General features: G+C 40.2%; 1 protein-coding gene across 2 annotated transcripts in view; it reads right to left on the bottom strand.

The window, feature by feature from the left end:
* Nucleotides 1–15,360, bottom strand: part of Il13ra1 (interleukin 13 receptor subunit alpha 1) — an 81,108-nt gene that overhangs the window by 33,677 nt on the left and 32,071 nt on the right. For both annotated transcript variants that reach the window (XM_063279821.1, NM_145789.3), the window contains exons 6-10: nucleotides 14,605–14,762; nucleotides 9,753–9,800; nucleotides 9,346–9,478; nucleotides 6,539–6,635; nucleotides 2,888–2,972 (exon numbers count right to left, since the gene is read on the bottom strand). In XM_063279821.1, the coding sequence (XP_063135891.1) occupies nucleotides 2,888–2,972; nucleotides 6,539–6,635; nucleotides 9,346–9,478; nucleotides 9,753–9,800; nucleotides 14,605–14,762 (521 nt within the window). The remainder of the gene's footprint in view (nucleotides 1–2,887; nucleotides 2,973–6,538; nucleotides 6,636–9,345; nucleotides 9,479–9,752; nucleotides 9,801–14,604; nucleotides 14,763–15,360) is intronic.

Below are 15,360 nucleotides of genomic sequence, written 5' to 3'. Positions count from 1 at the left end.
GAAGCAGCTGATCACCTCACATCCGCAAAGAAAAGAAAACAGATGAATGCCTACTAATGCTCAGCTTGCTTTCTGTACCTCATACAGTCCAGGATCCACTGCCCAGGAAATGGTCTCAACTACAACTGAAATGGGCCTTCTCACATCAATTAATATAACCGAGATAATCCCCTGCAAGCATATCCAATGGCCTGTCTCCCAGGTAATTCTAGATTCCGTCAAGTCAACAGCATCATCCACCACAAGCACCTATACTATAGGGTTGTTATGAGGACTTGGTAAGGTACATAAGCAAAGCACTAACTGCTCTTCCTGATATACACTAGGTGTTCGATAAGTGCTTCCAGCATCTCTTAGAGTAGCTGTTGTAATAAAGAACGCTGTGGTACAACATGTGGCCCATACATATACAGCCACCCAATTAGACAAGATGGATGAAGCAAAGAAGTGCAGACCGACAGGAGCCGGATGTAGATCGCTCCTGAGAGACACAGCCAGAATACAGCAAATATAGAGGCGAATGCCAGCAGCAAACCACTGAACTGAGAATAGGTCCCCTATTGAAGGAATCAGAGAAAGAACTGGAAGAGCTTGAAGGGACTCGAGACCCCAAAAGTACAACAATGTCAAGCAACCAGAGCTTCCAGGGACTAAGCCACTACCTAAAGACTATACATGGACTGACCCTGGACTCTGACCCCATAGGTAGCAATGAATATCCTAGTAAGAGCACCAGTGGAAGGGGAAGCTCTGGGTCCTGCTAAGACTGAACCCCCAGTGAACTAGTCTATGGGGGGAGGGCGGCAATGGGGGGAGGGTTGGGAGGGGAACACCCATAAGGAAGGGGAGGGGGGAGGGGGATGTTTGCCCGGAAACCGGGAAAGGGAATAACACTCGAAATGTATATAAGAAATACTCAAGTTAATAAAAAAAAAAAAAAAAAAAAAAGGTAGTGTTACCACGACACAAATCACCTATGGCCTCTTGATAAATATGCAGATTTATAAGATTCATTCCCTGACTTGACAGCATTTTTGGAGACAGTGCCCAGGGACCTGTACTTCTTGCAAGAATTCCAGGTGACTATGACTCAACTAGAGTTGAAGGATAACTAGTTGCCACAGTAAGTTTACCTACATTATACAATCTTTCTTATAGAGTGCTTCACCTACCTGCCTAGTAGTACCCTGGCCTGGGCATCACCACTCTTTACAAAAGTGGTCTGGTTTTAAAAATTAGAGTACTCTACCAAAACCCTTTTCTGCCAGCTTGTCAGTCTCCCCACTCCCTGTCCCTAGCTGAATAGCATCATTGCCAACTATGAGTCACTAATTATTATGAGAGTCAACAATAAATGCATATTATTGCCAAAAGCACTGCTCATTGGTAACAGGCATTAAAAATGTCTAAAGTGTGAGGCATGCTAACTAGTGTTTAACGTTATTATGCTCTGTATTTTAATCCACAAGACAACAGCATGAGACAGGTGCTACTCCTACTACTATTTTATAAATGGGAAAACCAAGTTACAGAAAGGCTAAGCAAGTGAGCTAAGGTCAAAAAGGCAGTAAATAAAACAGTGGATATCTGAATCCAGACATTGTGACTCCAGAACACAGGCTATTATCTAGTACACCACAGTACTTCTCTAAATGAAGTGCCCTATGCCTGTTATTACTAATTTAAGCTATCTACAGCGCTATTAATATTTATTTCATACATGTTCTTCATTATCTCATTAGAGTGAATGCATTTATCACAGAAACCTCAAGTTCCTATGCACCCATGCCTTAAGTGTGTAGTGAGGCATAGAATCTGGAATGTGAGTCTGGAGGAAACTAACAGCTGGGGTGAGTCTGTTCTCTCTGTATGTGCTTAGAGTCCAGCTTTCTAATGCAATTGCATGAACAAAGTACATCTTAGCTGTTAATCCTATCTGTATTTACCTCTTCTAATTTTGAAAAATATCTAAAAGTTGAAGGCCTATCTCTTAGGTTAGTTTCCAAAAGGAGGCTCTTCCTCCTATGTGTTTAGATAAAATATCTCATTCCTCGGAAAGAGGATAGAGTCCACTGACCTGAGAAAAATAGGGTGTTCTGAGAATTTTGTAGTTAGTGTGCTTGGCCAGATATTCAACATTTTTAAATCTACTCTTTCATCTTTTAAATCAAGTGTAGCCTAAAATGACCAATTTGGCTTGAGGAGGGGACTCAATAGATAAGACCATTTTTCTGTGTAAACATGAGGATCGGGGTTTGAAAAGTCAGCATCCATTTAAAAAACTGTGCATGGCTGCTGGTGCATATAACCCCAGTGCTGTGCAGGGTAGGGACATAGGATCACTTGCTGTCTACCTGCCTCACTGCAGCTTCAATGAGGATCCTTTTTGCAAAGGAATAAGGTGGAGGGAATCCCCTCAACATCCTCCTCTGGCTTCAACGTATGTAACCACTCCCCCAACATATAATATCCACACAATATCCAAGTTGAAGGATTCCGATTCATGCTGCAATATGATAAACCCTGAAGACAGGATGCTAAATAAAGCAAGCCCAACTCAAAAAGGCAAATATTGCGCGATTCCAAATACAAGATATAAATGAGAATAGACAAACACACAGGGCAGACTACAGAACAGTGGCTGCCAGTGCGAAGGGCTGAGAGAACAGGAAGTTTGAGTTTGGTGAGGTACGATTTCCATTAAGGATGATGAACAAGTTCTAGAAGTAGATACTGATAATGATTGTAAAACATGGAAAATGTATTGAAGGCTTCTGAACTATCTACTTAAAATGACTGGAATAGTCAATTTCATGTTATGTGTATTTTTCCATCAGCTTTCAAAATCTCATACCGTATTTCAATCCCCAACGGGAGCAGTACTTACCAGGGTATCATCATTCTGGTCTCCAAACATTTCTTTAAAAATCTTGCCAGGATCAGGAATTGGAGGAAATATAATGATCTTAAGCCTTTAAAGAAAACAGAGATACTTTTTAGATCTAACCTTCTGGTGCATTGCAATCTCTCACATAAATACAGTTATATTAAAAATAGGCATGCAAAAGTCACAGTATACACTGTGTGTGTGGGGGGGGGATAGTACAGGACACTGATCCAAGAACTCAGAGAGGCAGGCAGATCCCTGTGAGTTTGTGGCTAGCCTGGTGTACAGAGCAAGTTCCAGGACAGCCAGAACTGTTACACAAAGAAACCCTGTCTCAGAAAAGAAAATGTCATAATACACAAGTCACTTTTAGTAAAATACCTTTGCAATGAAGGAACTGTAAAAAAAAAAAATCTTTAAATGGCTATGGGAAATCAGTGTCATAAGAGTACCAAGTCTGGAAGGAAATGAGGCACCAACTTAAACAAATTACTTATAGCACTTAAAAATAATGGAAGCCAGGCACAGTGATAAACATCACAGCACTCAGGAGGCAGAGATACATGAATTGCTGTAAAGTCAAGGCTGGTTGGGTCTATGTAGTGAACTCCACACCAGCCATGGATACACAGTGAGACCCTGTCTCTAAAATAAAATAAAATAAAATAAAATAAAATAAAATAAAATAAAATAAAATAATGGTGAGAATCTTAGACAGACAAGAAGTTTGCTTTTTATAATTTAGAGAATAAAAAATATGTATATATAGCTGAGTCTAGAGGCACAGACTATAATCTTGGCTGCTTAGGAGCTTGAGGCAGGAGGGTTGCAAGTTCAAAGTCTATGTAGCTTAGATCCTATGTTAAAAAGTAGGAAATAGGTCAGGGACATGGCTTTGTGGTTATAGTGCTTGCCTATAGCATGCACAATCACATAGATTCAATGCTCAGCACTGCCAAAAACAAAATCTGTTGAGTTTTTTTGGGGGGTTGATTTATTTGTTTTGTGTTTAAACAGTATCTCAAGTGGCTCAAATTTTCCATAAACTTGATACGCAGCTAAGGCTGACCTTGAACTATTTTGCCTCTACCTGCCAAGTACTAGGCTTACAGGCATGCACTATTCCACAGAGCCAGAATGTGGGGTTTTTTTTTAATCTTTATTAAGTTGAGTATTTCTTATTTACATTTCGATTGTTATTCCCCTTTCCAGTTTCCGGGCCAACATCCCCCTAATCCCTCCCCCTCCCCTTCTTTATGGGTGTTCCCCTCCCCAAACTCCCCAGAATGTGTTAATATTTTTTCCTTTATTACTTCCCTCCCATGTTTTCTTGTACCTTAGTGATGCACATGCCAGACAAGTGAGCTGCTGCCTAGCCATGTCTTCAGCCCCCTCCTCTCCAGCTCTCAATCTTTTCTGTGGGCTTGCCTCACCTCTCAGGGTGTGTCTCCAGGTGCACCCCACCATTCAGTCCTTTGTCCTCCAGTATCTCCATCTAAGTGTTTGCGTTAGTCATTTTAATGCCTAAAGATAGGACTCTGCCGTTATCTCTCCCTTAGAGATCTTCCTTAAACTCAAGGTCCAAGTATATAGTTGTCTACTGAACCTATCAACTTGGACCCTTACTAGGTATCTCTAACAATGGGTGAACAACTGAAATCCTCCTCTTTCTCTCAGAGGGAGCTCTGCTTGCAATTCCTTCCATCTCTCAGGAAATGTCACTGACTCTCAGCTGTTCAAGACCAAAAACTGGGATCGTCCATTTCCCTCATACTGACATCAGCAAGTCTTGTTAGTTTGGGCTTTCAAAATATAGCCCACATTTACCTAACCATTTCTTCCTTTTTCCATGGCTAACCTAGTACACATTACTTTCAATGGCTCTAATGTTGAATGCCTTGAATTCCAACACTCCGTAGGCAGAGGCAAATGGATCTCTGTGAGTTTAAGGCCAGCCCGATCTACAGAAAGAATCCCAGGCTACCCAAGGCAACATACTGAGACCCAGTCTCAAAACAAAAGAAAACAACCAAAACAAACAGACTGCTTTTATCCTTCCTGACAAACACTGATGCCCTTTAACTAACACACTTGTTTCTAGTCTTGTGCAAACCAAGTCTTTAATCGTGACATGATCCTATACAGAACAGTACACCAGACCACACAAATCCTCTGCTTTGTGTGACTATTCCAACGTCTCTTACTATGCCTAGGATAAAAATTTCAGTTCCTTGTCATGTCCTACCTAGTCCTATCTGCCAGCTTCTCCGGCTTCAACTCTGGCCACCCTCCCTTATGTAACTGGCTTGTCCAGCCACACATGAGAAGCCCATATCAGCACCTGAGCCTCTGTACTTACTTTTCCCTTGGTCTGGACAAATATCCGAATGGCTTGTACCTTTACTTTGTGAGTCTCTCCTCAAATGATCATGTTCTTGAAAAGGACTTCCCTGGCCACTGTGTGTGAAATGCGTCTTCTATCATTGCCTACCTCTACTTCCTGCTAACCTGACTTCCTGCTATGTATGTGCTCTCTTCCCTCTAAACATATAGATGGGGACTTAGTTCCATTCACTGTCATAAGGCTGGTACTTTGGACAGTAGCTAGCATACAAATAGATATACAACATAAAATGTTGAAATAATGCTAAAACATTGGTTCTGGGTCCGGATCAATTGTTTCTTTCCAATTGTTAGTGTTTACTGCAAGAGCAATAAACTCCTTCTGGTAAGGAGAAATAAAACAGCTTTTCTCCTTTTGGCACACAGTCTCACAGAGCTAAAGGAGGCCTTCAGTTCATTGTGTAGCTGAGCAGAGTGAAACTCTTGCTTCTCCTTGCCCCCACCTCCAAAGTGTTTGGATTACAGGTGTGCACCCCCCTGCTCTTCAATAAAAGCACTCTTAAGGATAAGTAGTATATGTTAGTGACAATCTGGTAGCATTCTCTTTCTTGTGACATGAAGTAGCAGCCTGCTTTGCATTAACATTAAAGTCATTTCAATAGCAATAGATTTCATTTCATATTTTCTTCTTCTTTGTTGGTGCTAGAAATTGAACCAGAGACTCAAACATGCTATGTATCCTACCACTGAGCTTCACTCCCAGACCCAAGTTTTTTTTTTAAAGTTGTGCTTGAAGTTTGAGGGACAGAGCACACATGTGGGTGAACATGCCATTGTGTACAGAAGAGAGGTCAGACAACAAATGTTGTGGAAATGGTCATTTCCTACATTTACATGGGTTCTAGGGATGAAACTTACATCACCAAGATGATTCTGTAAGTGCCTTTACCTGTAAGTGCCTTGCTAAGCGCCTAAAGACCCTATTTCTAAAAGCTCATTCCAAGAGTTACTGCTGATAAGTGAGGTACTGAAAAGAGTCAATGAACCCAACCCAGGGTCTATTTTTAGCAATGTTAAACAAACATTTACACAAGGAGCCATGCCTGTGCAGTGCTGTGGGAAACTCAGTTGATGATTCCTTTACCACAAAAGGAGCACACCAATGCTTTGCCCGTCAATTTCAGCAAAAGTCACATAAGATAATTGTGCAAAAACAAAACGTGAGGCAAACACAGTGAGAATGAGGAATAACAGGCATAGCACCGGGGCTAGCGGGAATGATGACGTCTGCCTGGGTGGGTGGCTTACCTTTTCAGGTAAAAAAGGAGAATTATGATTACCACTGCGACAAAGACTGGAATGATGAGTAACATGGTGGTGTAGAAGGTGGAATTCGGCTCCTTACCTACAGAACAGGAAGCAATCATGGAGACGTGAGAACTAAAAACACTTTTGTGTGTGCAATAAACAGTTCTACTTATGAGTGAGGTCACAGATATTTCTTCCCTATGCCTCCAACCATTTTCTCTCCAAACTCTCTAGTTATCCTGTAATAGTCTGAAAAATGATCCTGCTCTGGTGACTGAGCTTTCTAGATGAGTGAACACCTTAAGGATTGTTTGCAACCAGGGCATCTTAATTTGTTTTAGACTGTATTAAATAAAAAATTTTATATCTACTTACAATGGCTGTCCTTTCCTTACGCTTAAAGATGAATTATCGTATTGTCTCAGTGGCCACTATTGTTTACTTAGGTAAATCCTAACACGTACCATCATTATGATTCTTAAGAGTGCCTCCCCTACTCTGACATGCTTATCTCCGAGCTATGCTATTATTCAATATTATCTCAGCTCTATTCAGGAGATAAGGCTCAGGCAGGCTTAAAATATAGACCTATCTAATTACAAATTTCAGCTTTCTACAGCTAATATGTGGAAGGCAATTAATCTATTTCTACGTTCATATTTCCCACAAGGGCATGGGTGTCTCGAAATCATCATCAGGGCCTAATGCCCTTGTTTTAGGGAGCTCCTAAAATGACCCCAAATGATTCCTGTTCCCTAATGATCATAGTCTTATATAATCCCCCTCCTTGACATGGGATACACTAATTGACTCACTTCTAAGTAAGAGAAATAGCACCAGTGATGGTTTCTTGTTTCCAAGACAGGCGATGATGGGCTATGGTTTTCACAAGGCTGTTCCCTTACATACCCTTTCTGGCTAGGATTGCCCAACTGAGGAAGCAAATTTCAATGTCAGAAATTAGCCCTGTGAAGTGGCCAAATGGGACATGGAACTAAAAATATATTTGTATTAGTTTCCTACTGCAGAACATCATAGATACTTAGGGAAAAAAGTTTTCTCTCATAGTCCTAGGAGTGAGAAGTTCAAAATCAAGATCCTGTCAAGGAAGGCCATGCTCCCTCTGAAGGTTCTAGAAATCTCACACCTTTTCCCAGCTTCTGTTAGCTCCTACAATCTTTGGGATTTCTTGCTTGTAACTACCTTACTCTAGAATCTTCATCTAACCTTCCCCTCTAGTGTTTCTCTATGTAATCTTTTCTTCCCCCCCCCCCTTTGGTACACCCAGAAGTGGACTCTCTATCCTCAATCAAGCCTTTGCCTTAGATGAGATTACAGTACCACTTACACCCCTGATGCAATCTTGGGAAGCATCTACATAAACCCTGCTATTCTCCTTACCTGGAGAAACTAGGAGATGGTAGGTGTCTGCTATTTTAAGCTGTTAAACTTTGGTTAACTTGCTTGTTTCTCTGTAATTTCTCTGTAGCCTTGAGAGTCTTAAGGCTGGTCCACCATGCAGCCAGGGCTGGCCTTAAAACTTATGCCAACTGTCCTGGCTCAATCTTTTAAGTATTAGAATTACAGGTATTAGCCACCATTCCTAGATACTGTGCTGGTGTGCTTTGCTGTGCAAAAACAGATAAATAATGCAAACTTGCCTGAAACACAGCTTATTCAGTCTCTTGATGAATATGGAATTATATTACTCAAAAAAACCATTTCTGACTATTTTTAACAGCTGTTCAGTCTTATGTTGATTCTATATTGCCCCCAGTGGCCACCAGAAGAAAAGCAAATTTCCTCTTCTACCCAGCAATGCTTTAAATATAAGAACTCAACAGTTAAGCCTTCTCAACGTAACTTCATATATGGTTCCTTATCAATTTTGAGGTTCTTCCATATACTCATTAGCCCTTTGCCTTTCAGGACAGACGCCAGTCAGCCATTGCATCTCCTATGATATGATGCTCCACTTACAAATCGAGAAAGGGGCTGCCACATATTTTGTGTGTTTACACGTGCAAGTGAAAATGTTCGTGTATGTACAAACCAGAGTTAAAGTTAGATGCCTTTCTACCATTTTTGTTGTTGCTGTTGTTTGTTTTTGGTTTTCTGAGACAGGGTTTTTCTGTGTAGCTCCGGCAGTCCTGAAACTCGCTCTGTAGACTAGGCTGGCCTCTAACAGAGAGATCTGTCTGCCTATGTCTCCTAAGTGCTGGGAATAAAGATGTGTGCCACCACCCAGCTTTATTTTTTTTTAACTTTTATACCCAACCCTGAAACACCATCTTAACTTGTGAGCTGTACCAGCACTGCTATCCAATACGGCACATATACTTTCTCTGGCCCCCACTCCACAACTCAAACAAGTATCTCCCATCCTTTATTTTGAGCATGGCTTGCTCAGGGTAGCCACTACCTTCCTTTTCAAACCTACATTCAGGCTTATCTCTATTAAATACCACTAAGCTCACTGCTAGTCTCCCGAGGCCATTAATCAGCATACAGGACAGGCCTTTGGCACGAGTCAACTTGAAAATTTGATGATGCCTGCTTTCTGTGTTTTTCTTTGCCTTGCTGATAAAGATGGGGATGGAGCAGAGGTGAGGAGAACACCCCGTGGCACTGTACGTGGTCTATTAACCCTACCCGAGTTGACAACAATTAAATGGAAAAGAAATGTTTATTTTAAATACTCTCTGGCACCGAAAAAGAATGGTAGCCACTTTCCCAATCTATTTTATGTTTCAACTTAATTTCCAGCCATCACTGTTTTACGCCGAAATGACACTGTACTCTCTTACCTATACTCAGCGCTTCGCTCCAATTACTCCACAGGTCGTTGTCATCAAAGCATAACTTGTTTGTTTTGACTCTTACTCTGACTGTGTAGACAGTGTTGGCAAGAACACCGGGAGATATGAAACAACTTGCACCCTTAGATATAAAATGTACAAAAAAATATTACCAGCTTATTCCCTTTAACTCTACCGTTGATTTATAACATAATTATTGGCCAAATTCTGTGTGGGATTAAGACTTGGATTACAATTCCATTGACTTTGACTCCCCCAAAGCATTTGCAATAGCCTACAGAACAAAATGGTTGGACTTTCACCACACCAAGCATTTCAAATTTCACTGTGCCTGACCTGTCCCACCTCTAGTTATCAGTGTTCAAGCCCAAATAGTCAAAGCTGAATTGACTGACCTCCATGTTTCTATCAAATTCAGAATTCTGGCATTTGTCCTCTTCAACCTTGGAAAAAAAAGTTCGAAATTTTCTTAAAAAGGGTTTATGTCTCTAGTCATTTCTAACAAGTTTTCCTTGCATCCTATTAAAAGACCATATGGACTGAAGAGATGGCTTAGCAGCTAAGAGCACATGATGCTCTCCCAGAGGACCACAGTTTGATTCCAAGCAGCCATGTCAGGCCAGTCACAACCACCTGTAACTCCAATTCTAGGAACTAACATAGAAATTTGAGTTTTTTCAAAAATAGTAAAAACAAAAAAATTAATCAAGCAAAAAAATGTGCTTAGTCTTAATAGTCAAACTTCTGTCAAAGAAATAGGTTTTTTTTTTGTTGTTTTAGTTTTAGTTTGTGTGCACTGATGTTTTGCCTGCATGTGTGTCTGCGAGAGGATGTTGTACCCCATGCAACTGGAGTTACAGACAGTTGTGAGCTGTGGTGTTGGGAACTGAATCTTTGGAATCGTCTTTTAGAAGAATAGCTAGTGCTGTTAACCACTGAGCTTGCTCTCCAGCCCTTAAGCAAAAATCTTAATCCCAAGTTTGTGTCTTTAACTACTGGAGACCACTTTAATTCACCTCTTAATAGTAGTAACTACCATTTTTCAACTGTCTAGAATTTACTACAAAGATATTTCTCTAAGGACTTCTGATGTAGTAGCTCATAATAATCCATGAAATTAGTATTATTGGAACACACATTTTTGAGAAACTAAGGCTAAAGAAACATTAAGTAACTTTCACACAGCTTCTAAGTCAGTGTGACCTCAAAGGTTAGTCTCTGTATCTTCAACTTGGACTAAAATTATTTAATAAATCGTCATTAAGTAAGGGCTAGGTCTATAGCTCAGCGATAGAACATTTGCCTAGCATGCTTGAGGCGTTAGGTTCAAGCCCTAGTAGTTAAAAGACACTACAGTCTTGTTGAATTAAGTTATATAAATGTCACACATAATATAATTATATATACTATATTATAATATACAATATATAATAAAATATGTAGTATATAATAATATATTTATGTTATACAAATATTGTAGTACATGTATTATATAGATAACATATTATAATATCATATTATACATATATAACATACAGTATCTATTATATAATGTTTACATATATATAAAACTTCTGAACTAAAGAAAGCACATACACCAGGGATGTAACATACATAAATTAGACTATATTCTACTTGGAATTGCTCTGTTTATGTGTTTGAGTTTAATTCTTTCTTTTTTTTAATATGTATTTATTTATTTATTATATTTTATTGAAGTACACTGTCACTGTCTTCAGACACACCAGAAGAGGGCATCGGATCTCTTTACAGATGGTTGTGAGCCACCATGTGGTTGCTGGGAATTGAACTCAGGACCTCTGGAAGAGCAGTCGGTGCTCTTAACCGCTGAGCCATCTCTCCAGCCCTAATTCTTTCTTTAAACAGATGTTCACCAGCTGCTTCCTTGCTAAATGTCACCAGTTCTTTGTGTGCTAATTCTGAGCTTTGCTGACTAGACCCTTCTTTTTCTTTCTGAAAGACTACTTGAGGAGTTGTTTGTTGGAATTGCAGTTTGGGTGATGGGTAAACTGGATCATGAACTTGTCCTATCACACTGGGGTATAGTCAGAAGGAGCTTAGAACAGAATTGCAAATAAGGTAGGAATTGTTTTCTTATACCCCACCCCTTCCCTGACAACTGCCTACTTGTGCTCTGTGTCTTTGTTTTCCTTCTCTCAACTGTATTAGCAGCTGCTGATCCATACATAAGGATTTACAGTGGAACAAGATCAAATCACAATGATTTGCTGACTTTGGCATTTGTATATTTGGAAAATGGTTCAGGAAAGAAGAGACATCAGGCTGCAGCTTGATCTCTCAACTGGCACTTGACACTTGTGATTTCTCAGCAGGCCAGTGGTTCCAGAAATAGGACACGGACGTCACCTGCATGGCCTTTTCTTGTATGAAGGAACTATGGAAACAATAGTCTTTCCTCACCCTGCTGGCCTGTTAGCTCTTTAAAAATGCTGGCGTGGAACATTTAGTGAATGGCACTGAGTTCTAAAATAAGTAGTGGTATGTGGTCGTCTTTGATCTATATTTAAAAGTTCTTTTGACGGGGCAAAAGAGATAGCTCAGCCATTAAGAGCACTGTCTGCTTTTCCTAAGGAGCTGAGTTCAATTCCCAGCAACCTCAGGGTAGCTCACAACTGTTGGTAATTCCAGTTGCAAGGGATCTGATACCCTCGCACAGGCATACATGCAGGCAAAATAAAATATAAAATAAAAATAAGTAAATTGCTTAATCTGTGTGGTGGTTGTATTCACCTTTAATTCCAGCACTCAGGAGGCAAAGACAAAGGCAGGCAGATTCCTGAGTTCAAGGCTAGTCACTACAGAGTGAGTTCCAGAACAACCAGAGCTACACAGAGAAACCCTGTCTCAAACAAAACAAAACAAAACAAAACAAAACCAAGAGACTTTTGCTTGAATCTATTTAGTTTTTATATTATGCACTAGCATTTTGCCTGCATGTATGCAACATGGGGCCCACAAAGGTCAGAAGATGGCATCTAATCACTGCAACTAGAATTATACCCATGTGGGTTCTGAGAACCAAACCCAAGCCTTCCAGAAAACCAGCCAGTGCTCTTAATCACTAAGCCACCCCTCCAGCCCCCTTTGCTTAAATCCTGACTCTTCCTTTTCCCAGAAACATGGCCTTAGGTAAGTACAATTACAGGGATCAAATCACATGACATAATAGATTCTCAGGCTTGGGTTTCTAATTGAGAGATTAGTGATTTCTAAATGTGAGAATTAAGAGAAAATACTTACTAATATACCTACTAAGTAGTTGTTGCTAGTACCAAGAACAGACAAAGCCAACACTAACCAATGCCTGCTGGGTACTTTCAGTGGAGAGAGGAGGCATACGTGTGATCAGGTTTGAAATGGCCGCATAATTGAGGGGCTAAATGAGAAGCAGTACATGTCTCTGCCGTCCACACAGAAGCACCAGGGGAGTGTACAGGTTGGAGTGATCAAAATACTTACTTTGTTTTCAATCTAAACATCCCCCTCTCCCACTCAGACATCATTTCACTTTGCATGGGGACACCATGTTTTCTAATACTAACAATGGCTATACACGAACAGGTTCATCTGCAAACACCCCGAAGGGCTCTGTTCTACTGTGGAGCAGGGCACTCCCTGTGGAGTTCAAGAATGTTAATACTAACTTATTTTACAAAGCATTTTAAGTGTTCCATGATGTGCTAAAACAACTAGACCCAGAAAGTTTAACCATGTGCAAGGTACTGGGTTCCTTTAAAAGAACAATGTAAGGTGCTTTGATATGTAACTTCTAAAGGAACCAGGCAGGTAGTAAATAAAAGTGAGTGGTACAATCTCTGTGGTTTCAAGGCGCCATCTTATGGAAATAGACACCTAGAATGGTCTAATTTTAAATCTGTACCTGAAACAGATTTTAGTTATTGCATTGAGTGTGTGTGTGTGTGTGTGTGTGTGTGTGTGTGTGTGTGTACATGTGTGCTCCTGTACATATAGTCGTATGACTGCTACTGGAACATTTGTAGAGGAAAACTTACAGGCGTTAGTTCTCTCCTTCTACGCATGTGGGTCCCAGAGATCAAACCCTGGTCATCAGGCTTAGCAGCAAACCTCTTTATCCGCTGAGCTACCACACCAGATGACATTACTTCTCCCAATTAAAATGCAGTAAGCAAACAAAATCTGACAAGAATCTATGAAGCTTAAAAGATGAACAATGGGACTGATGCCCTACGGTGACACCATATTCTGGTGAAAGCCCCACGGAGACTTCCAATTTGCATGTTTCTCATTGGTTTTTGGACAGTGGACATGTGTGTGATCCAACAACCTCTGACTATTCCAATTTGACTGCATTGCTTGCCACAGACTCCACAGAAACCTAACAGCCTTTCCTAGGTCTCTCCGCACCTGCATGGTTTTATCTCGGCCTATTGCTTAGACATCTTTCCTGCAATATTTTGACCATACTTGCTCACTCTGTCTTCACAGTGCACATTGCAAGCTCATTTTTAACTCTATGTTTTCTTTTGTTGTTTTAAGCTGCTGTCCCTTCTGATGTGAGTTCCCCATATAGTTCCTGCTCTTTTTGTTTTAGAGTAGATTTTTTTAATTGGATATTTTTTATTTACATTTCAAATGTTATCCCCTCTCCCGGTTTCCCATCCACGAACCCTTCTTGTATGAAGGTGTTTCCCCATGCAACCACCCACACCTTCCCACCTCCCCACCCCACACTGACATTCCCCTACACTGGGGAGGGGGGGTAACCTTGGCAGGAACAAGGGTTTCTCCTCCCATTGGTGCTCAACAAGGCATTCTTTTCTCATCTCAAATGTAATTATTTCATATGACTTCCCTTCTAGTCATTCTGCTTACTCATTTGATGTTTGTCATAATACGCACTGAGAATTCAGTTTACACTTACCTGTTTTCTAATTGTCAATCTTTGTGAAGAAAAAAAAAGAAAGAGAAACATGTTTGTCAGCTGTCACTGCCTAATAGCTGTAGCCGTAGTGAGTGAAAGTGTCTACGACATGGAAAACAACAAACCCTCTAGCCTATTGGCCTATAAACCATCAAAACTTGCAACATACCATATTTTTTTTAAAAAAAGTATCATTATCTCTCACAAATGTTAAGAGCTACTCCTCCTCCTCATTATTTTACTGCAAGAAATTCAAATGAAAGAAACTAATCCAAGAAAAACTATGGTCTAACAAAACTTACCTCTAAAGAGTTAGAATTATAGCTGTCAGTTTGAGTGCTATTGACTTCTACTTCATAAGACAAACATCTGCTACTGAAATTCTGTGGGTTCTTCCACTGCACGAATAAGGCACCATTTTTGAGGAAAAGATGTTTAATATGTGGAGGACCGGGTTTCACTGAAAGATAGAAGAAAGCAAATTAGTTTCTACATGTTTATTTAATTACATGTATATAAGATGTGATTATATATGTAAACTCGATAATGAAGGTTCACAAAGTTAAATCAAAATAGGGCTGATGGCTTTTAATGGCTTCACATGATCTGATATAGAGTTTGAGAATTTCTGATTAGCCATAATTAGCAGAGGAAGTGTATTTCAATCTGCCCAGTAAAATGGATTTCAGGAGAGTCTTTGGGGTTATCTAGTAAATGACATGAACTCTGATCTGAGTATAGTCAGAAAGTGATTCAGGTAGAATCGGGGCATCTAGCTGCCACCCAGAGAAAAAAGAAGAGGCTTTCTTAGATCCAGATGTGCTTCCTCCACATGGGCAACAAAATCCGAGGCATAAAAGGTTTCTGTAGCTCTCCCTCACCAATGCTAATCCAAGACCCCAATTTTAAAAGTACCCTGGCCTCTATTACAAGCCATACCATAGCTGCGCTTTAAGAACATTATATTAAGTGAAACAAGCCAGTCTAAAACCATGTTGTGCTTCTACTCATGTGAAATGCTACAGAAGCTATAGTCAAAGAAACAAAAACCAAAAAGG

This window comes from Rattus norvegicus, chromosome X, assembly GCF_036323735.1.
Source record: "Rattus norvegicus strain BN/NHsdMcwi chromosome X, GRCr8, whole genome shotgun sequence".
Taxonomy (NCBI): domain Eukaryota; kingdom Metazoa; phylum Chordata; class Mammalia; order Rodentia; family Muridae; genus Rattus; species Rattus norvegicus.
This window is presented reverse-complemented; position numbering and strand designations above follow the sequence as displayed.